The following is a 22,548-nucleotide window of genomic DNA, read 5'->3' as shown; positions in this document are numbered from 1 at the left end:
CGGTTTTCTTTGCACATGCGCGTTACTCATAGTTACCGAAAACGCTTCTGAAGAAGGCAGTTGGAACACCAAGAAAACAAGTTCCAACTTATCAAGGTAGCCATGGCAGAGTGTGCTTATCATATGGAAGCACGAAGGCTTCAGGCAATTCATGATAGGAAACAGATGGCACTGAAAAGATGTATGGAACAACAATCACAGGTACGAATATTAAATCAAACACATACACAGTAGGCCTACGGCTGTGCAAGTGAACACCACAAGTGAGTGATGAACATTTGCTGCACATGTGTATTTCACGAGTTCAGAAGTGACAGTGTCCATAGGCCCGTTTGGAAATAATAAATGACCAGGGACGACCTCATGCCACACCTAACAGATGTTAAAAGAAATAATGTAAGATAATAATGAAGACAAGAGAAGGCGAAGGCTCGTGTTGGGGTCGGGGTAGAGGTGGGTGGGGGTAGGGTATGCATTCAGGAATGTTATTTTACTTTCCGATTCACTTGATAAATTTGACAGTTATGCAATAACTTTCACAACTCGAATGAAAATACAAAAAATGAAATATGACAATGAATGTTTGCGGAGAATGGCAATTGAGCGCAAATACGTGAGAACCTATATCTTTAAATGTTTGATCAGTGAATGGTCTAATGTTTGATCAGTGAATGGTCTAATGTTTGATCAGTGAATGGTCTGCAAAGCTACATTTAAAAAGCTTACTGAGTATACATTTTTGTCATAAGTTATTGTATTTAATGGTTGTTTTTATTCAGAATATGAGTGGTGAAGTTCAAGAGAAAATGGCCACAAAATCAGCTACAATGTTTTCAGGAGCTGATAATTTTGACACAAAAAGGTGTGTATAAGTATACATAGTATATGAATTAAATCAAATGAAATATATATACAGTTAATATAGTAATATTATAAAGGTATTGTATGCAGTCTATTTGTTATTCTAAAATATATATGATTAATTATTTGGAGAATAAAAATAATTAAAGCAATTTTGGATTTAAGCTACATGTACATTATTGTGCTTTTTAAGAATTTTTAATGCCTGAAATGGTATAATTTCATAATTGTTTGAATTTAATGACAATTTAATGTATTAATGTTTACATTAATTTGTTAATTATTTTAATTATGCATGCAAGCATGAAATTAGTAGAATAGTAGATTCATATTTTGTAGTTATAGTTGTTTTTTTGTTTGTGTTGATACTGAACGTTATGAAGGAAAAGATGAAAAAGCTAATTGTTGTTTGACCATCATCAAGTTCAACATTTCTCTAATTCTTGTGCTGTTCATATAGACTTTATGACTGGCATGGAAGTTTTTGTGGAGGAAGGGAAGGTTATACAGTTATTGACTTATTATGTAGGTTAATATGAAGAATTATTAACATAAGAAAGATGATATTCTTAAGATGTTTGCTGAGAGATATATCATCTTTAACTGTTAAAATTCCTTGTAATAATGTATAAAAAGCCAATAACCTGTTTTGTTATATGAAACGATAATGATCATACCAGTTTTGTCTTTATTGTCAATCTGAGGGTTATGACAACACAATAAGTAATTACTAATGACAGGAGAATTCCTTGTTACTATTTGTAGCACAGGTTACAAAATTGTGATGTTTTCACGTCTGAACAGGTATTTGTCATTATTTCAAATTAACATGGGTTTTTTCCGCTAAGAGCAAGACCTTTCCAAGAATTTTCTACCAATCAGAAAAAGGTGCTCAAAAATCACAGTCATATAACAAAATAAATTACCAAATGAAAATATGACTTTCCCCCTGAGTGTCGAGGTCATGAATCATTTGGCAATTACACTTATTTGTTTTAGGGGCAATCAGTCATGTTCTGGACCAGCTGCACTGTTCTTATCAAGATCAATGTTATATTGTATACCGTCTAGTACACACACATCTTCTTCAATACTTTTTAGTAAAGAGCTCTGCATGTACTCTTAAAGGCCAAGCTACGTTTCTGAAATCAAAATTAAAAATTTAACAAATGTAACAATTATAATTCCAAAACTCCTGTGCCAAAGGCTTAAGCAACAAACTAATTCCCTGCACAAATCTATATCAACAATGACATTGTTGATATATAAGAAGACTCATTTCGCCGTTTTACCGCGTACATTAGACAACCTGTATTATGGGAATCAATTTATTGTTGAGGGAGAGATGATATTATAAGTGTACATAGTATTAATGGTGTTTTTACTTTTGCGACTCTACAAAAATATCAAACTTGTTTTAGAATTAGTGAATTACATTTTAAAAAGTAAGTCATTTCGATTAAGACTTGTATCTTTTATAAATATTGGACTATGATTGTGATAACCTCACTGTACACATCCTCGATTTCCAGGGGTTACTTTCTCTTGTTACATCCATCCTTGGACCAAACTCTGCCTGTCTCATTTGTTGTCACACACAGAGCCTTCACTTTTACTGTGACTTATAGTCCAGGAGTGGATATGATAGTGTTGCACTGTACTGTGATTCCTGTTTATCTCACTGGGTAGTGGGTGCATTACATACATTGTCATTATACCCAATCCGCATCAATGTTTGGAGAGGAGGTTATTTAGTTATCTAGAAAAAAAAATGTTTGCGTCATTATGGTAACCACGTCTTTATGTAATTGTAATTACAGCTTTCAATGTTCTCAATTAAAACTTTGACAACCCTTTATACTATATTTGACTCATCATATCTTTCATTGAACATTTCAATGTAAGCAAAATGTAACTTAAGCTTCTAATCTTGAAGGATGACAACTGCATCGCCATGATTCACTTTCAAAAATTGCTAATTTTATTTGGTTGCCATAGGGTCTTAAATGATGAGTAGTCAAGTTAGTCATAAAATTGCCTTACAGTTCATACTTTTGTGCTGGGTATAGTTTACTGTGTGTATGGTTGTGATGTCTTCAGTAAATTATCGTTCTGTCCTCACTAAAACATTGCCCGCCTGGTGATTGTTCTGTCTTTGAGTGTACATCATACAATGTCAGCAAAGATACAATTTTCTTCTAGCTAGCCTACTGCTGTTTTTGTTGCCAGTAATCTGCAGTCACCTGCCAGTTTCCAATGTCTGTGAAGTTTTTGAGGTTTAAAACAAGATTTTTCTATTTTCTATTGTTGATGTGACATATTAGCACTTAATATTCTTATCACATGTTCATTGTTTTTACTCACTGAAAAGTAGACATAAACCAGAACTTGAACTACCAGAACTGCTTAGGTTTTCCATGCTTTTCCTCTTTTAAAAAAGAAAGAACAATACACTTCATAAGATCAAGTTGCACTAGTAAAAATGTCAAGTTATGTTTGAGGAAACGTGATTACAAGTATCTATCAGCTATAAGGCATATAGCAAATTAGTTTCCTCATTGGTAAGATAAAATTGAAAAGCAATGGTGCAAGCACCTCACATGAACTAGTACATTTCTGGATCTGCATACCCAATACTGTTATCTGCTCTTCCATAGACAATTAACATTTAAAGGCTTATTTAACACATAATATTTAATATTCAAAATGCTTTTGCTATTAAATTTTTTTTTACCACAGTTGAAACTTTTGACTTGCGAAGCTTTTCCTAATTTGTGACTCTATATAGAGTATAGACATAGTTAGTAAATGCAATGATAAGGTGATTAATTAAAGTTTTGATAATTTCATAATTTCATACCCAATGCCTTTAAATTGGTCCCTGCTCGGGGATGTTAAATAGATTAAGTAGCAAGCCTATGTATATTCTTTAATAGTACCTTCAATAAATGAACATGTTAAGAGCAGATTTTAATGTTCTAGTGAGAGCTCCAGAATCTCAATAAGTCTGTTAGTGGGTCACTGTGACCTACTTTTAGTGCATACATGAAATAATTCATGATCACAGTTTGAATTTCCATAGACCTAAATTGAAGGAAATAGACTTTATATAGATCTCTTTAAATAAATGAGGGAGTCATGTAAGAGAAATAGAACAGGATGACATGTTAATATAACAAAATAAAGAACATTTTACACAATATTTTAAATGACATTATGAGATGATCACAAATTTTATTTATTGAGAAGAATGACAATCAAGATAAGCAGACCCACAGTTATGGATATCCATATTAGGATGTCACATTGTATTTTAATAATTTAATTTTATATGTTACACTCATTTCTATTGGTTAGATCTTAGAGGTTATTTTTCAATAGGATTGTATGTCAAGTGTTATGACGTCATATATCCAAAATGGTTTCACAGGGAATTTTAAAAGTGGCACAGTCATTGGCCAAACTGAATTATTGGATAAGATATCACTGCGCCTCAACTCAATTTGTTTTATTGTAAAAGTAAGTTTAATCACGGAAATTTATACCTAATTAGTACCGGAGTCTATAAAGAAAGTCCTTCAGTTTTTTGTCTATGACTTCCAAAAGATATTGAAAATAATGCTTAATAATTTTGTAACAATTGTGTTATTTCTGTAACCAGTATTAATCTATAATCCAACGCATCATCCTCGATAGGTTCCATAATTCTTGGTAGGTTGAGTTCGGTCTCCCCTTCCTCCAATCTAACCCATAGCCAATATAATCACTTAGTAGTAAAATAGATAGTACTCATCGTCTAGTAATCATCTCTTGCTGACCCATCATAATCAACAACTAGAGAATTAACAACTATACACCAATAATATTTTTGTGAATTTTTACTAAAGTGATTTTTTTAATTGTGTTACTCTTTTAGATGCAGTAGGTTGGCACTGCACAAACTCGAACCAGAGGATGGTGTGGTTTTCAAGGAAGTGGTTCATGATCCTAATTTTGTGTATAGATCCTTGAAGGAAAGTGGGTGTGACCCCTTGCCCCTGCATGTCGATCCAATTTTTAAAATAATGTACCCTGGATACTAAACACGATGTACGTGCTTTCTACTATTACGCATTTAATAAGTACTCCTTAGTTTTCACTCCAATTTTAATGATGTAGTAGCTTAGTTGTGTTATTGATAACGCCTAAGTTTGCTTGATTCATATACATATATACATTAAGACTCACAATATATGTGATTATGGTTTTCACCCAGTTGTACAACTGCCCAACTGTTGGCCCGTCTTACTTCAAATATGTGTCATAGCCCAAAAAGTACTAATTGCCTAACAACTGATTACCTAATAAAATCAACATATAGTTCTTATTTGTAACATCAAATTACTTTGATGTTCTTGATCAACACAAACTTGCACTTCTATCATTTAAATATGGTTAAAGATAGAAATATATTCTTTTTACCTTTCCCAATTATTTTAATTGTTTAATCAAAGGATTATTTTGGGAAAAATTTAATTATCAAGGTTAATTCCAATAAAGCAAATGGAAGGCATTTGAATTTTGCTAACATTTCACATGCATCTCACCGCTTTTAATATTGTTAGATTAGCTTCTGATAAATTGCACTTTTTCCTTTCAAATAGCAATCTCTATAATGCTATAAAGTTCCATCACAATTTAAAATAATCACCTGTTACACATGTTTTCGCTTAATGAATTTGAATTCAATTCATTTCAGCCAAATAAAACAATTCTTCTGGCAGCTTAAAAAAAAACTTTGCTTTTATTTTAGAATCATCTTTTCGTCGTAAATTCTGTTTATGTCAGCTGCTATATCTGTGTTGTAGGCAAACAGAAGTAACACATGAACTCTATATTCTGAACTTGTCATCATTCTTGAAAACCTCAAATTACACATCCATTTCATATGTATACATAACACCAATTAACAGTACATATTTGGTGATTTTTACTTGATGTTTGTCGAAAACAAAAAGTGGTATCATTTTGTTTCAAACTTATAGATACATAATGATTGTTGATGGGGGCTGCGCTGCTCTGGAGGAGATAATGTATTGGAAACACAATACCTTCTCAAAATATTTCAAGAATGAACCTTTTTCGGATTAAAAACTAACGGTTAAGGAAAGTAATAACGTCGTTGATCTTTGTACTCTGTGCTTATATATTACAGAGTTATCTGCCCTTGTTAGTAGGTTTTGATTGCTTAGTCAAATTTTGTGAGTGTAACATTTATTTTTCATATATAAAATTATGTCATTTTGCTCAGAAACTGATTACATAACCATTACTGCATTCGCTCAACTCTATAACAATTCTTCAGCTGTTACTGGTTACAACATGTGTTCATCTTAACTCATCGTCGAATTATAATTTAATGTCCTTAATTAAAATAACACTTACTACTAATTAAATGTTAAGTCTCCATGTATCTAAAATTCTAACATGTGCCTTTGTGAGATAAGGACTAAGAAGTGTTTTATCCCTAGAATAACAAAGGTTTGGATTGATAGCCCCTAAAACAAATGCGTGCTTTGATGCGATGTATTGCTACAGTAACAATGTCTAAACCTAATATTGGTCAAGGTTAATGTCAAGCTTTAATTGTTTTATTTCTGTGTTTACAAATTGCAGGCCAGTTCTTGAAATGTTTCGGGTCAACAAAGAAGGTTTTAACAATCGTTATCGAAATCAAGAGAACATGGCACCTCATGTTGATAGGGCTTATCCTGTGATTTATCCAGGAAAAGATAACTCTGATTACACTAATGACAACAACCGGAAAAATAGAAAATTGAATGCCATGCAAGAAAGATACGATATTGTTCGCCGTGTAAATGGAGATTTTCATGTGAAAGTTTTGTCGGAAACTCCAGAGTGATAAAATTCTGTGTGGATCCGATCTCCTCCATGACAGTTCGCCGCCATCAACACTTACGTGTGACCATGTTTCTTCTGTGATTTTTCTGTAAACATAACCGTAAGCTTTGTTTGTGTGTTCAAGTGGATATGGTAAATAACAAGCAAGTTCAGATTTCTGTTATTCGTTGTCAAGGAAATTCCAAAGAAATTTCTACGATCTTCTTTCAGGGAAAAATCTGTTAACGACACAAATGCAGCTCCAAACAATGAATTTTCAACAAGGAAGCTCGCAAACGCTCGGGAACAGAAAACGGAATCTGTAAAGAAAAGGACACAACGCAAATTAAATATAGAGAGGGATCAAGTTTACAAAATCTTACATCCTTATGAATTTTAAACATGTTTCTTTTTTCTATTTATTTATTTTTGTTTTTGTTTTCACGTTTGTATAATCGTATATCCAATAAGGTTTTTGGTCCATTAAATGGTGATATCATACTGGGTGCTACATCTGTTTAGACTGGTTAGAGTATTGTTTCTACTTGTTTGTGTGCAATTGTGGGAATACACGTTACCATAGGCTTACTCCTAAACATCCATTTTTATCGTCTGCTCTAAGATTACCGTTTTTGTCATCTGCTCTAAGGTTATCAAAACATTCAGCTGTGAAATTTCATAGGGTTTGTCACCATTACAATTAAGACACAACATGCAAAACATCTTCATAAAATAAATTTGTACAGCTGCCGTAGACAGTAGCATTATAAAATGAATAGTTGGAAGCTGGTTGAGAAGAATGATTGCTTTGCCTCGTGTTCGTTTTCATGTTTAAATGTTGTACAATCATGATTGAACTGCTTGTATTTTTCAGCTTAATGTTATAGAGTAGAAATTTTCATGTCTTGTTTGAAACGTAGATTACCGGTATGTTTTTCAGTTTTGGTGATTTGTTGGGACCGCCAATGCACAGAATTTATCATAGGAAAGTCGACAACAATCCAGAGGATAAAGTGTATCCCTTACTGCATCCTCAGGGATATCTTAACAAAACACCTCAAACAGAACTTCCTCCTCGAAAACCACACTTCAAAGTCTAGCGATTGTTGATGTCTTACTAATGCTTTGAAATCATGGAAATTAGTAATCGACATATTGATATTTTTAGACAAGAAAACATTGATATTTTGAGATTTTTAGATTTACGGTTGCGTGTGTCTCCAAAATTTGAGTATGAAAGAAAGTCATCAAACCATACTATATTTTCTGTATTTCAAAGGCATCAGACTCATGTTGTTTGTACTAATACTTTTGTTCTGATTATAAACTAATACTCTAGTGTGTAGAAATCATTTTTTCAGTGTTCGAAACACTCCAGTATCCTGGATAATTTATCAGTGAACTGTTCTTGCCTTAGAATTAGAATAGTTCAGTTGTATCTTCGGGGTTGAATATTAGGTAGTTATATGAATAGAAAATAAAAAGCGTCAAATTGAATTGTAAACTTTACACAGGAATAAGAACAATTGGATGGGGACTGAAAGAGACAAAAGGCAGTATGACCACAGCCGTAACGGTCCTCTGTTGGACAGCACCTGGCACAACCTACGCCGTCAGCTGTTCCATATAGGACTGGTCACTCCCCTATCTACCACTGGCAAACCAACCAGCTTCCAAGACTTACAACAAGTTCGGGTCATCTCCCCAAAGAAATAGACTCTACAAGGCCATTTGTTAAATAAAGACACCACAAAGAAAAACCTTAACCTTATATGCAGCTGTCTATTTTTATGGCTTTAGAGCAGTCAAAATTTTAACTCGCTAAATGTTTAGATGATTTTGATAGAGCCAAAATGTACTGGAATATTTTTGGAATGATTTAAGAGACAATACTGCGTGTATTCCCATGTTTTATCAGTATTAATGCTGTCACTTGCTGTAGTGTTATTGTTTTTGTTCTAAAGTTTCACGGAAATATTTATTGGACGCTAAAGCTATTTATATATTTATATACATGCACACGTTTTTAGCATAACAGTTATCAATTATTTTGGTGTCATTCTTTATTATTCTTATTCATTGTTAACATTTTTTCATATTTATATATATATATATATACATACATGTTCAATTTGGCACTGGGAATGGGTGAATGTTGTTGTCATAGAAATAAAGAGGGCCTGCAGGATACACAACTGTATTTTATAAAATAAAATCAGTGAACTATCTTTAATTGTCATTTTACTTTTAACACAATACTGAGAGATATAACATTTTCTTGATATAGCTTGACAGTTTTTGTTTCAAATTCATTAGCTAAAAAGTTCTTTAAAAGTCCCTTAATTTCTTCTTGGTTGATTAAAGTGTGGTTCTAGTCTTTCAGAGTGAGTTTACAGAGTGTGTGAGTGGGGCTGTGGTACTAGAGAGAGATACCAAGTGTTGACAGCCCACGGAGGAGCAGTTTAAATTTTAAGAGTGGATATGAGAGAGGAAATATGTGGTGCTTGTCTTATATTCAGAATCTCAAATACTCCTAAATTATCAGTATTAATTATAATTGATGTTTATTTGATAATTTATTGATATAGAACATATTTATATAATTGATATATAAAAATGGTTAGTTGTCCGGTCCTAAGGTTCTTCAGACATTATTTATATACACTTTTTTCCATATCATAAGTACTCTATCAGTCGCCTCTAAGCTGAAATTATTTGCTCAAAAATTATTTAGATCATCAATATTTTATTACTATCTACTATATTTTGCACAGCTTTCTTGGTTTGAGGTGTATTGTGTCAAGGGAATATTAAAGATTTAAGAAAATAAAACATGTTTCTGTTATTTCTGTCCATTTACAATCTGATTAAAATACAGATCCTAATCATCACTACTTGATAAAGGATCTGAAAACATCCCATTAGAGGTCAGGTTCTGGTGACCTTTGGAAATTGCCAATCAAATTGATGCTGCCAGAATCTTGACTGGGGAGGACATAGTTTGAAAAAGCTGTCAGAATTACTTTCGTGTACATATAGTGATCTCGCTCAAAGAGCACAACAAAGCTAAATGTATACTGGGACGAAATGGAGTTATCAATGTGCAGAAAATGTATTTGATCTGAAGTACACCAGGGAAAAAGGTCATCCGAACATGACCCCTTATGGGATGTTGTCAGGTCCTCTATTGAACCTAATAGTGGTTATGAGGATCTGTATTTTAATCAGATTGGTCAATTTATCATTTCAGTTTTACTTGCTTCTGATTTCTCAATCAAAAGTGCACACTTAAGTCAAAACTGAAGTTTTTCTCCTTATGTAACTTATATATAAAAAAAAATTGACTTAGGATGTACACCTTATTGAAGGCTTGTTTCAATTTAGATCAAGTTTTGAGATTTTCAGTAAAATTTATCAATATCTGCAGCAAGTTAATGTATGAAAATTTTGTGAAAATTTTATGTTCAATGTATACAATTACATTTTATTTTGTCAAATAAGATATCTTTTGAGTGGCAATAACTCAAGGAGAAACACAGATAAATGTTTTTCCTTTCATTTTCTTCTATTCTATTAACTCTCATTTCCAAAAAAACTATCTGGGGGGAAATTTTGTACAAGGAAATTTTGCCTTCTCAGAGATGTACATCTTTCAGTTTGTTTCCAGAAATCTGAGTCTGGTACAGCAGTAACCCCATGACCAGAGATTTAAATAAATTGTGATATAACTTATCATTATACTATATACACACAATCAATAATCCTGGTATAACTAACAGACAACTATGTTTATCAAATCAAATTTTGTTTTACTTTAAAATCATAATTTACAATTTCTTGGTTTTCCAGCATGTAAATATAAATTAATCCGCGGAAGTTCTATCATGACTGTCAATGTAAAACAGCAAACAATTTATAACAAATGCCAAAAATCTGATGTGCAGTATACAAGAAAAAACAATGGCTGTAGGACGCCACCCTGAAGAACTTAACTACATGTATATAATATTTTAGATATTGGTCATGGCTGTTTTCCTTACTAAGTAAAACGGTTTGACTGGTTGGACCTAGTTGTCGTTTGTTTTTAAATGTAATTATTTCAAGTATAAATCCTGACGGACCTGTAAATTTTGATAGGGCATATGTGGGCTTCGTCAAAACTAATGCGAAAACAATATAAAATCGCCAGATCTGTCATTAATGAAAAAAAAACCATGAACTATAGGTTCAACCAATCCAGCCGCATACCGGTAATGTAGAAGAAACGAAACGGCCTTGCTAACTATCATGACTGTCGACCGAAGCAGCAATTTTTTTTTTTTTATGTTTTCTTTAAAGGCCCACTGCCTTTCCGAAACGGCTTTTAATTTTTAAAATGGGAATGTAAAACAAGATCGATAATTTTGTAGAGTCCTAAAAATTATTAACTTACCGTTAATACTACATTTATCATCACCTTCTGAACGATTTGATTAAAATAAATAAAATGTTTATTTTCATAACGCGGGTCGTATTATGTTTCCCGCCGTCGTCCTAAATACCGCGCGGTAGTTGACTATCACTGCGCCAGACGGCAAAACAGCGAATTGACTCTCCGCTGTTTTCATATATTACGCAGGCAATCTTGCATATGTTTGGTGTCGTAACCTTATTTTAGGTCATCGGTATGCATTTTCTGGTGTTATTAATGTTTTTAAGAAACCTTTATATTTTGCTCCGGAAAGGTAATGGGCCTTTAAACTTTTCCTAGCATGAATATTTCTATGACAATGGCAAAATAAGTCAATTTTAATATGAGTCGTTCTCGCAGACTTAATTTTCAGTAAGTTTGCGTTGATCCTTGATATGCAAGCATACAGTTACAAGTCCGCAGCTCACTGAAAACCCTGAAACGTTCTGGAGCTAGGCATCAAAATTTAAAAAAAAAATGGCTACCAAAAATATTCCAACTCTTCGCAATCCATCCAATGACCTAACATATTCAGAGTCTAGAAGTAAAGCACATATTTTAATCAACAATTTCAATGCGGTATTTACTAAGTAGGATCCATCCACGGCGTTTGGCTCCATACATATAGATCTATGTTTATCTCTATATATATATACATGTAATACAGTATTACATATATAGAGAGAGAATAAAACATATCTAGGAGCGAAACGCCTGTGATCTTTCCAACCTACCTGACTTAGCACCCACCGGTTAAACAGGCGTTTTTAAAACTCCTTCAAAACATTGTCATCATTATATTTTAGTTGTCACTAGACTCGGGGGCCCTGTTCCACCATCCTCGATACTCAATGGGTTCGAATTCCGATCACATACGATCTCAACACCCTTGGACTATGTCATAGTAAAATTGAAGGCTGCCCAGGAGAACAAATCTGAACCAATCACAGGCCTGAAAAATCTTTTCTTTGAAGATTACAGAGAGAGAGACTACAGTCTCTGTTTTATAGTAAATATCCCGATTTTTTAAAGGCCCACTACCTTTCCGAAACGGTTTTTGATTTTTAAAATGGGAATGTAAAACGAGAATGGTAATTTTGTAGAGTTGCAAAAGTTATTAACTTAACGTTAATACAACACTTATTATCACCTCCTAAACAATTTAATTAAAATCAATAAAATGTTAATTTTCATAACGCGGGTCGTCTTAAGTTTTCCCCCGTCGTCCTAAATACCGCGCGGTAGTTGGCTATCACTGCGGCAGACGGTAAAACAGCGAAATGACTCTCCATCGTTATCATATATTACGCAGGAAATCTTGCATATGTTTGGTGTTGTAACCTCATATTAGGCCATCGTAATATATTTTTCTGAGGTTATTAACGTTTTTAAGAAATCTATATATTTTGCTCCGGAAAGGTAATGGGCATTTAAATAATTTTTCAAATCTCGTATTTAATAAAAAAAAAAACAAAAAAAAACACACACATGACTGTCATATATACTTATCAGTCCATCCACCATATACAAAAAAATGTATGACAATATCCATTTTCATTGAGTTGGCCCCCTGTGTGGTCGGCCCCTCCTTTTCCATCCCCAATACTCCAGGGGTCCCAATCTGATTAAAATCATATTTTGATTTCACGTCGGTCCGGTAAACCTCCCCTCTGTTGCATCAATCTTTTGAAGGTTTTTTTTTTTTTTTTCAACCAGTGGACAATGAGTTTGATGTTACAAGACACGGAGTTGCCAATATCATCGATGTAACAGAGAGGTGGTTTACCAGATCGACGTGAAATCAAGATATGATTTTAATCAGATTGCAGGGGTCCCGATCACTTACTAGAACGAATATACGTACCCGGCCTACTATACATATCTAAAGACGACACCATTATCTGTCAACGTCTTTTGAGCTACAATATTGCAGCTATACTATGTTTGACTGTGTGGCTTTGAAGTTGGCGTCGCTCTCTCTGTAGTCTACAAAGAACAAAATTTGAAGGCCTGTGATTGGTTCAGATTTGTTCCCTGAGCAGCCTTCAATTTTACTATGAGATAGTCCATGGGTGTAGCTCTTAGATCGTCTGTGATCGGAACCCCTGGAGTATCGAGGTTCCCTTTTCTTGATACACATCAATGGTATTGGAAACCCCGTGTCTTGTAACATCAAACTCATTGCTGATGACTGTCCACTGATTGCAAAAAAAAATAAAAATAAAATAAAAATTACCTTAATCAACACGAGTAAATTCGAATTCAATGCCAAAAATGTTCCATCATTAACACAGGGACAGGGACGATTTTTTTACCAACAGTATGTATATATATCTTGATACAAAGTACTGTTGGTTAGAAATTTGTGCGAGGTCCCTGTGATCTTTTTCTAAGACATCGATACTCTCTGCACAACCAAGTCCTTGACAAATTATATTCTAGTATATACCCAGGGCTTCAATTAGAACCAACACGTACAAGCAATAATCAACAAAGCTAATAGGTTTCCGCGGCTGCGACGCAACAAGTCATCTTACACCAGGAAGGTCAAGGTCCTAACAAAAGAAAGACTTGTATTAGAGCGAATCGTAGAGCAGTGGCGTTGGAAATTGAAACCTAATGGGGGGGACAAAGGTCCTCAATATTTTGAACCCCCCCCCCGGCACCCAACGCTCACAGGAGGAGATTAATTCAACATATATAACATATATATATCATATAACATTATATATAGTCCTTTTATACATCTATAGACAGTAGCGTCACTAACAGGAAATTAATAAATACGGAAATTAGTCAAATTGGCGTGCGAGCGCCGAAGGCGCGACATTTTTGGTGTTTGGAGGTCTGGAGGTTTTACGATGTATTTTAATGATTATGCGAGCGCCGTAGGCGCGAGAAATTGCTGAGTTTGGGGGGTTCGGGGGTCTCCCCCAGGAAAAAAATTACGATTTAGAATTACTGAGATGAGTTTTTACGAATCATTTTGATGAATTTGTGAGCGCCGAAGGCGCGATATTTTTGTTGTTTCGGGGTCCGGGGGTCTCCCCGGGAAAAAAGTATTACAATTTAGAATGGCTGAGATGAGTTTTACGATGTATTTTGATGATTTTAAAGCGTTCTTACATGGTAATTTTTCGATTTAAAGTTACCTGCATTTAGAAATGATAATTGTGAATTTCGTCATATCATTATGCAACCCTGCTCGATCTGAACATACCGGCTTCACACCATCGGCATATTGTTGTGTAACTCAAAATGATAATTAATTTATTGTCTTGCTAATATATATGAACAAATTAATCTTTTAAGAGACATTTTTTTGAAATAGTAGAACCCCTTGATGGACATTTTTAGTCTAGTTCATGTGTATTGACTTTTACCAAAGGTTTGAACATTACGTGCTTGAACGTTTTAAAAAATGCGCCGCGCATTTATTTCTAAAATAAAGTACGAAAAATGTGCAGGAGGACCCTTTTTTCATTCATATGTGCATTTTAAGAACACTTCAGTCGGCGAAAATGGGGGGCAAAAAGACATAATTGCCCTCCCCTCTCCCCCCGCTTCCTACGCCCCTGTGGAGCATCGTAGTGGAGCGGAATTACAAGTCTAACTTTAATTAGATTGAATAAATTATAAGTCACCTCTCAAAATGCGCTCAATTATTTGTGTCTGACTCCAGAAGAAGAAGAAGATTTTATTATCAACTATCCATATTCGATGAATCGATTTTAATATGTATATTTATATTTTTGTTGGATATAAGAGCCTCAGTCCCACTAAATGAAATCATTTATGGTCAGACTGTTTTTCTGTGATCTGTTGTGCCTATTTTTTTTTTTTTTTTTTTTTTTTTTTTTTTGAAGCGATTATCAGTTATGGACCTTTTTGATATTCTTACATTATAACACCGTATTGATCAAATTTGAAGTCCTTAGCAGTTCAGTATTATATTACAAAGAACAGTGGACATAGGACGCCACCCTGGAGAACTCATGTGGGATATAATATTTCGTATAGTCCTGATTTTTATGAATGACAGATGTCTCGTGTCTCGTGTATGTGCCTAGTATTTTTTCTTAACATTTACACATAGGATAATAACTAGATATGGTACGAGTGCGAGTACAAGGATTTTGAGAAAGAAAGAAAAAGAACCAAATGCAATTTATATATACATGTATATTGTTTGAACTTCATATTAATGCAAAAACACAACATTATGCTTGAATATACAATCCCAAAGAACAAAGATGTATTGTTCATTTTTTTTTTTAAATATTTCTTAACATGAAGATTTAGTCACGGAGAACGCTTGGAGTTGAACAATTTGTGCCCAATCCCACTATATAACCTATATTTCATACAAATAAAATATGTTTAAATCTAAATGAAGATTTTTGATGGAAATGACAAAATTAACTTTTTCATATTGATCTTTCTCGTCAACCCTTTTTTTTTAGTAAATTGCACGAATCATCGCTAATGATGTTTGAAATGGTGTTCACTGACTATAAGAAACGAAAAAATTTATCTCCATTTTGAAGTTTTTCACCTCAGCGGAAAAGATGCCTATTTCTATAAAGGGGTTTTAGTTAAGGATTAGATTCTACTAAAAGTAACTTGAATAAAAATTTTCAATTACATTTTTCGCAGTTATATTATATGGTACTAATATTTTTCACTCGTGCTTCGTGTTTCTGTCCCACTTGATGAAACACAACTGTTTTTCATGAGAAACAAAGTGTTACATTAACGAATAACAGAAAGGAGAAACCAGCAGCTAAATTCAAAACACAATTTAATTATATATACAATATTATACAGAGATGGTTTACAATATCTAAAGTAATTGGTGGTGGTACAAGACTAGTACGATGATTTAAAGTGTTACTTATCTGTATGCGAATGTCCTGGTATAATCCTTGATCCTTCCAGGTTTCAAATTAACAATAATCACAAATCCACAAGGAAATTGAATGTCCACCGATGATTTGTAAAGTTCCAGGCAATATGAATAAATCCACACAAAATGTTGTAATAATCCACAGATAAAGTCACAATAGCTCTCCCAATAGAATCTTATATGGCGCTGTACAATTCTTGATATGTCTCATTACAGGTCTCATTACAGTTCTGATTAGCCTTGGACAGCTGGAGTATATATAGCTAAACCGTAATTCAAGAATATTGGAGAACCTTCTACTTCTAGAAATATCTAACTAAAAACAGTAAACAAGTAAACACACATAACTTTCTGGAAATAGATCATTCTAGATCTCTACTTAAAAGCAACATGTTTACAAACATATTTGTTTATACATGATTAAATTCTAGAAAGTTTTATAACCTAGATTAATGATATGACCTTTATAGGATGTATTGATAAAAAAAGCTATAGGAGTTATCTCCCTTATCTCATAACTACGTGTATTTAGTGTCATACATAACACACCCCTCCTTAAAGAAAAGAAAGTTTTCTTGAAAAGGAAACTTTCTTGACATATCAAGTAATATTTAAATCCTTGATAAAGCATCAGCTAGAATATTGTCTTTCCCTTTGATATGTTTGATGTCAAGATTGTATTCTTGCAAAGTCAAACTCCACCTGAGAATTCTTTGGTTTTTGTTTTTCATTTTCCCAATGAATGTCAAAGGGTTGTGGTCGGTGAAGACCAACACAGGCACAACTGTAGTGCAGAGATACCCATCAAATTGGTTCAAGGCCAAAATCAACACTAAACATTCTTTCTCAATGGTGGAATAATTTCTCTGGTGTTTGTCAAACTTTTTCGAGAAATAACAAATTGGATGGTCAACTTGTTCAGTACCTTCTTGCATCAAAACAGCACCAACACCTACATCGCTGGCGTCAACAAACAGTTTAAACTGTTTATTATAATCTGGAGCAGTCAGAACTGGTGAGTTTGATAGTATGGCTTTCAATTTCTCAAATGCAGACTTACATTCGTCTGACCAAACAAATTTGACATTTTTCTTTAACAAAGCAGTAAGTGGAGCTGCTATAACAGAGAAATTTTGACAAAATTTTCTGTAGTATCCAGCCATACCAAGAAATCTCATCAGCTCTCTCTTGCCTCCAGGAGTTGGAAAATCTATAATTGATTCTACTTTGGCCTGAACAGGTTTAACCTGCCCCTGTCCTATAACATGGCCTAAAAATTCAACAGTTGCATGACAAAATTCACATTTCAATAAGTTTACAGTCAATTTCATGGTAGTGAGTCTTTCGAAGAATTCACGAATCCCGCTTAGATGGTCTTCCCACGTGTCGTGGTAGTTGATGACGTCATCAATGTAACCATCGCAGCCTTCCAGGTCTGATATCACGCTGTTAAGAAGACGTTGAAATGTTGCCGGGGCATTCTTCATACCAAATGGCATAACTTTGTACTGGTACAAACCTTGCGAGGTTACAAATGCAGACACTTCTTTGGCTCTTTCTGTTAATGGCACCTGCCAATATCCTTTCAACAGGTCAAACTTGCTTACGTACTTGGCTTTGCCAACTTTGTCAATACACGAGTCAATCCTTGGAATTGGATAAGAGTCTGTTTTAATGACAGAGTTTACTTTTCTGAAGTCAGTACAGAACCGGTATGTCTTATCTGGCTTTGGTACCAGAACACATGGAGAGCTCCATTCACTTTTGCTTGGTTCAATAATATCATTGTCCAACATGTATTGAATTTCTTTCTTTAAATGTTCTTCTTTCAAAGGGTTGACACGGTAAGGATGTTGCTTGACAGGTGGCGCATCGCCTACATCCACGTCATGATAGATAGCATCTGTTTTGCCTGGTGTATCCGGAAACAAATGCTTAAACTCAAGTATCAAATCTTTCAGTTCATTGCGTTCCTTTTCTGATAGATGACACAGTTTCTTGTCCAAGTTCGCGAGCACATCTGAATTCCGTAACTTAACACCACAGTCTAAACCTACATCTTGTACACCACCATCTAAGTCTAATTTACAAATATCAGCTGTACTCTCACTTTGTGATGGTACAGAGGCCAAAGTAGCAATAGGTTGAGAGGTCTTGCTCTCTTCTCTATCTACATATTTCTTAAGCATATTAACATGACATAATTGAGTTTTCTTGCGCCTCCCTGGAGTTTGTACAATGTAGTTAACATCATCGACCTTTTTCTCAACAACATAAGGTCCAAAATATCTAGCTTGCAAAGGCTGACCCGGTATTGGTAATAGAGCCAAAATTTTGTCACCTGGATCAAAACTTCTTGCACGGGCATCTTTATCATACCATGTTTTCATTTTGGTTTGAGTAACGGCCAAATTTTCTTTTGCCAGTTCACATGCCCTTGTCAACCTTTGCTTAAAGTTAGACACATACTCTAAGAGATTCACTTTAGAATCTTCGTCCAAAACTTTGTCTTTCAAAATTTTCAAAGGACCACGTACAGTATGTCCAAACACAAGTTCAAAGGGACTGAAGCCAAGAGATTCTTGTACAGATTCTCTAACGCCAAACAACAACATGTGTATACCTTCGTCCCAATCTCTTTTGTTTTCAAAACAATAAGATCTCATCATATTCTTCAATGTATGATGAAAACGTTCTAAAGCACCCTGAGACTCTGGATGATAAGCACTAGACTTATACTGCTTGATCTGGAGCTGGTACATGACTTGTTGAAAAATACCAGACATGAAATTCGAACCTTGGTCCGATTGGACAGCTTTTGGAAGACCAACCAGTGTAAAGAATTTAACCAAAGCCTTGACTATGTTAGGGGCTTTAATATTCCTGAGTGGAATGGCTTCAGGAAAGCGTGTGGAAGCACACATAATAGTTAAAAGATACTCATTCCCAGACTTAGTTTTGGGTAGAGGACCTACACAGTCTATAATGACTCTACTAAATGGTTCCTCAAATGCTGGAATGGGGTGCAAAGGTGCAACAGGGATTTTCTGATTAGGTTTCCCTACCACCTGACAAGTATGACAAGACCTACAAAAATCAGCCACATCCCGTTTCAACTTGGGCCAAAAGAAGTGATCTAAGATCCTGTTATAAGTCTTGGTCACACCTAGATGCCCTGCCATAGGTACGTCATGAGACAAACTTAGAATATCTTGCCTATACCTCGGTGGGACAACTATTTGATTGACAACCTTCCAGTCTTCCTCGGGAGACACATCAGGGGGGCGCCACTTGCGCATCAACACACCTGACTGACGGAAGTAACAAACCGGGACTTTCTCAGCCTCTTCCTCACTCAAAGCCCGATTACACAATAAGGAGATTTCAGGATCTTTCTCCTGTTCTACTATAAGCTCCTCTCTAGACAAAGATGATTTGCTCATCATGTCAGACAAAGAAGTACCCTTGTTAGGAACAACTCCATCACTATCAAAGTCTACAGGATTGCTCAAAAGATCACACTTGCCCCCGATATCCTCTATATCATGAGCCAAGAAAGTGTCACCTAACCCTGGACTATAATGATCCTCAACTACTGCAACATCAGAAACCTTCTTACTCATTGAACGAGTTACAGCACAAGAAGGGAAAATACCAGGAAATTCCCTGTTGAATAGTCTCAGCATCATCTGTTTTATCAGGGATACTGGACACTAAGGGATCTACCCTAACTTTCTCTCCAGCCAAGTCATTGCCTAAAATGAGCGACACGCCCTCTATGGGAAGTTCCGGTCTAACACCAATGGTGACAGGCCCAGTTACTAAGTCTGACTTTAAATAAACAGAATGGAGAGGCACATTAACAAAACCTAACTCTACACCTTGAAGCAAAACACTACTACCACATGAGGTCTCCTCAGACAAAGGCACTACGCCATCTAATATTAAAGAATGAGAAGCCCCAGTATCTCTCAAAATCTTCACAGGTTTCAAGTTGGTGATATCACTAGTAAGTGAAACAAAACCTTCAGAAATGAAGGGAGAGTACTTCTCCAAGACACTATCAGACTCTGAGCTCTTAATCTCAACAGACACTTTAGAATCTTCCACAATATCACTAAGTTTCTGACTAGGCTTTGACATAGCTAACACAGAAGGAACTGACTGTTTACGCCTTTGCTCCTTACGCTGGAGAGAATAACATTCAGACATAGTATGCCCTACTTTCTTGCAGTAATTACAAACAGGACCAGAAGGAGACCCCACACCTACCCTATCATCTGTTTTAGAATCAGACTTAGTCTTATCACCTAATTTAGGTTTGTCGTTAGAAGGGCCACTAAAGGTTGGGTTCCTAGGCTGACCAAATTTACTAGTACCTGTGGTTCTGTTTTTGTCTTGAGAACTGTTTTTAACAAATGAGCCTTTGTGGGTGAGAGCGTAATCATCAGCCATTGTAGCTGCTTCACTAAGTGTTTCAACTTTTCTCTCATCTAAATGAGTTTTTATGTTTGTGTGGACACAACGTTTAAACTCCTCTATCAACAATAATTGCCTCAATTTACCGAAATCCTCATCAATTTCTTTAGAATCACACCACCTATTAAATAATTGTTCTTTTTCTCTGGCAAATTCTACATGAGTTTGTTCATCTCTCTTTCTTGAGTTTCGAAATTTCTGGCGGTAAGCCTCAGGAACTAACTCATAAGCTTTCAAAATAGCTTTCTTGACTACTTGGTAATTTGAAATCTCATCTACAGATAAAGAAGAATAAATGTCTCTAGCTTTACCAATCAGGACACTCTGGAGAAGCATTGTAAGCTTATCTTCAGGCCATTTCATACTGTCAGCTATTTTCTCAAAATGTAGAAAATACTTGTCAACTTCTTTCTCTTGAAAAGGAGGAACTAACCTAATGTTTCTACTGACATCAAAACCTCTGTTTCCTTGTAAACCCCTAAAAGTTGGATTACTTGAACTGTCCTGAGAAGCTAGCTCTAATTCTTTCATTCTAAGTTCTGTTTCAGCTTGAATTTTCTGCTTCTCTAGCTCTAACATCTGATCTCTCTCAATCTCTTTTTCTTTTAATTCTCTTTCAATTTCTTTTTCTCTTAACTCTCTTTCTTTGTCTATTTCTTTTTCTCTTAACTCTTTTTCTATTTCCATTTGTCTTAGTTTCATTTCATGTTCAAGTTCCATTTGTCTAATTTGAATTTCTGAGCTGACTGTTTCCTCTATACTATCTAATGCACTAGAATCAAATTTGCCATTGTCAACAAAATATCTTATAATTACATTCCTAATTTCAGCTTTCCTCAAATTAGTTTTGATAGTAAGGCCTAAATGTTTACCCAATAACAGTAAATCCTTCTTACTAACTTGCAAAAGAACTTCCGGGGATGGCGCTTTAACAAACTGTTCTACCTGCCTAGTAGTCATATTTATCTAGCTGTTGGTTTCAAATGTAAACTCAAAGTTTGTACACAAATTTTGAAAATTTCTTAATTAATTTTTCAAAGTTAGATTTCACAAATTGAATATCGATCCCGGACGAGCCCCCAATTCTGTTACATTAACGAATAACAGAAAGGAGAAACCAGCAGCTAAATTCAAAACACAATTTAATTATATATACAATATTATACAGAGATGGTTTACAATATCTAAAGTAATTGGTGGTGGTACAAGACTAGTACGATGATTTAAAGTGTTACTTATCTGTATGCGAATGTCCTGGTATAATCCTTGATCCTTCCAGGTTTCAAATTAACAATAATCACAAATCCACAAGGAAATTGAATGTCCACCGATGATTTGTAAAGTTCCAGGCAATATGAATAAATCCACACAAAATGTTGTAATAATCCACAGATAAAGTCACAATAGCTCTCCCAATAGAATCTTATATGGCGCTGTACAATTCTTGATATGTCTCATTACAGGTCTCATTACAGTTCTGATTAGCCTTGGACAGCTGGAGTATATATAGCTAAACCGTAATTCAAGAATATTGGAGAACCTTCTACTTCTAGAAATATCTAACTAAAAACAGTAAACAAGTAAACACACATAACTTTCTGGAAATAGATCATTCTAGATCTCTACTTAAAAGCAACATGTTTACAAACATATTTGTTTATACATGATTAAATTCTAGAAAGTTTTATAACCTAGATTAATGATATGACCTTTATAGGATGTATTGATAAAAAAAGCTATAGGAGTTATCTCCCTTATCTCATAACTACGTGTATTTAGTGTCATACATAACACAAAGAATATCCTATATAATTATGGAGTTCAAGGACGTAGACTGTAGATAAAACACACAAACATTGTTTTATGATTAAAAGTACATAACGATTTTGTGTTATTTTCCTTAAATTAAAACATTAATCCAAACAGATATTTGTAATTCAATTTACTAAAGACAATCTTTTCAAATTTCCGA

At 34.5% G+C, this 22,548-nt stretch overlaps 1 protein-coding gene across 7 annotated transcripts; it reads left to right on the top strand.

Annotated features, from left to right (window-relative positions):
* The first annotated feature begins 11 nt into the window (after positions 1-11).
* On the top strand, positions 12-9,573 carry LOC138323545 (uncharacterized). 7 transcript variants are annotated; one of them, XM_069268221.1, is made up of 4 exons: positions 12-201; positions 780-862; positions 4,778-4,878; positions 6,973-7,824. In XM_069268221.1, the coding sequence occupies exons 1-4, from the start codon at positions 103-105 to the stop codon at positions 7,065-7,067; spliced, it is 378 nt and encodes a 125-aa protein (XP_069124322.1). In that variant the 5' UTR covers positions 12-102; the 3' UTR covers positions 7,068-7,824. The 7 variants fall into 7 exon arrangements, with proteins under 7 accessions (XP_069124322.1, XP_069124321.1, XP_069124319.1 ...); XM_069268220.1 differs by lacking the exon at positions 6,973-7,824 and adding an exon at positions 6,517-6,766; XM_069268223.1 differs by having other exon boundaries at positions 13-201; positions 4,778-4,950; positions 6,973-7,113.
* The last annotated feature ends 12,975 nt before the right edge of the window (positions 9,574-22,548 follow it).

This window comes from Argopecten irradians, chromosome 5 (assembly GCF_041381155.1).
Source record: "Argopecten irradians isolate NY chromosome 5, Ai_NY, whole genome shotgun sequence".
NCBI classification, from domain to species: Eukaryota; Metazoa; Mollusca; class Bivalvia; order Pectinida; family Pectinidae; genus Argopecten; species Argopecten irradians.
This window is presented reverse-complemented; position numbering and strand designations above follow the sequence as displayed.

Coding starts and splice junctions, on each gene's coding strand:
- LOC138323545 (XM_069268218.1), top strand. CDS start 103: ATGGCAGAGTGTGCTTATCATATGGAAGCACGAAGGCTTCAGGCAATT. Junction 202..779: donor GTATGGAACAACAATCACAG/GTACGAATATTA, acceptor GTTTTTATTCAG/AATATGAGTGGTGAAGTTCA. Junction 863..6,516: donor GATAATTTTGACACAAAAAG/GTGTGTATAAGT, acceptor TACAAATTGCAG/GCCAGTTCTTGAAATGTTTC.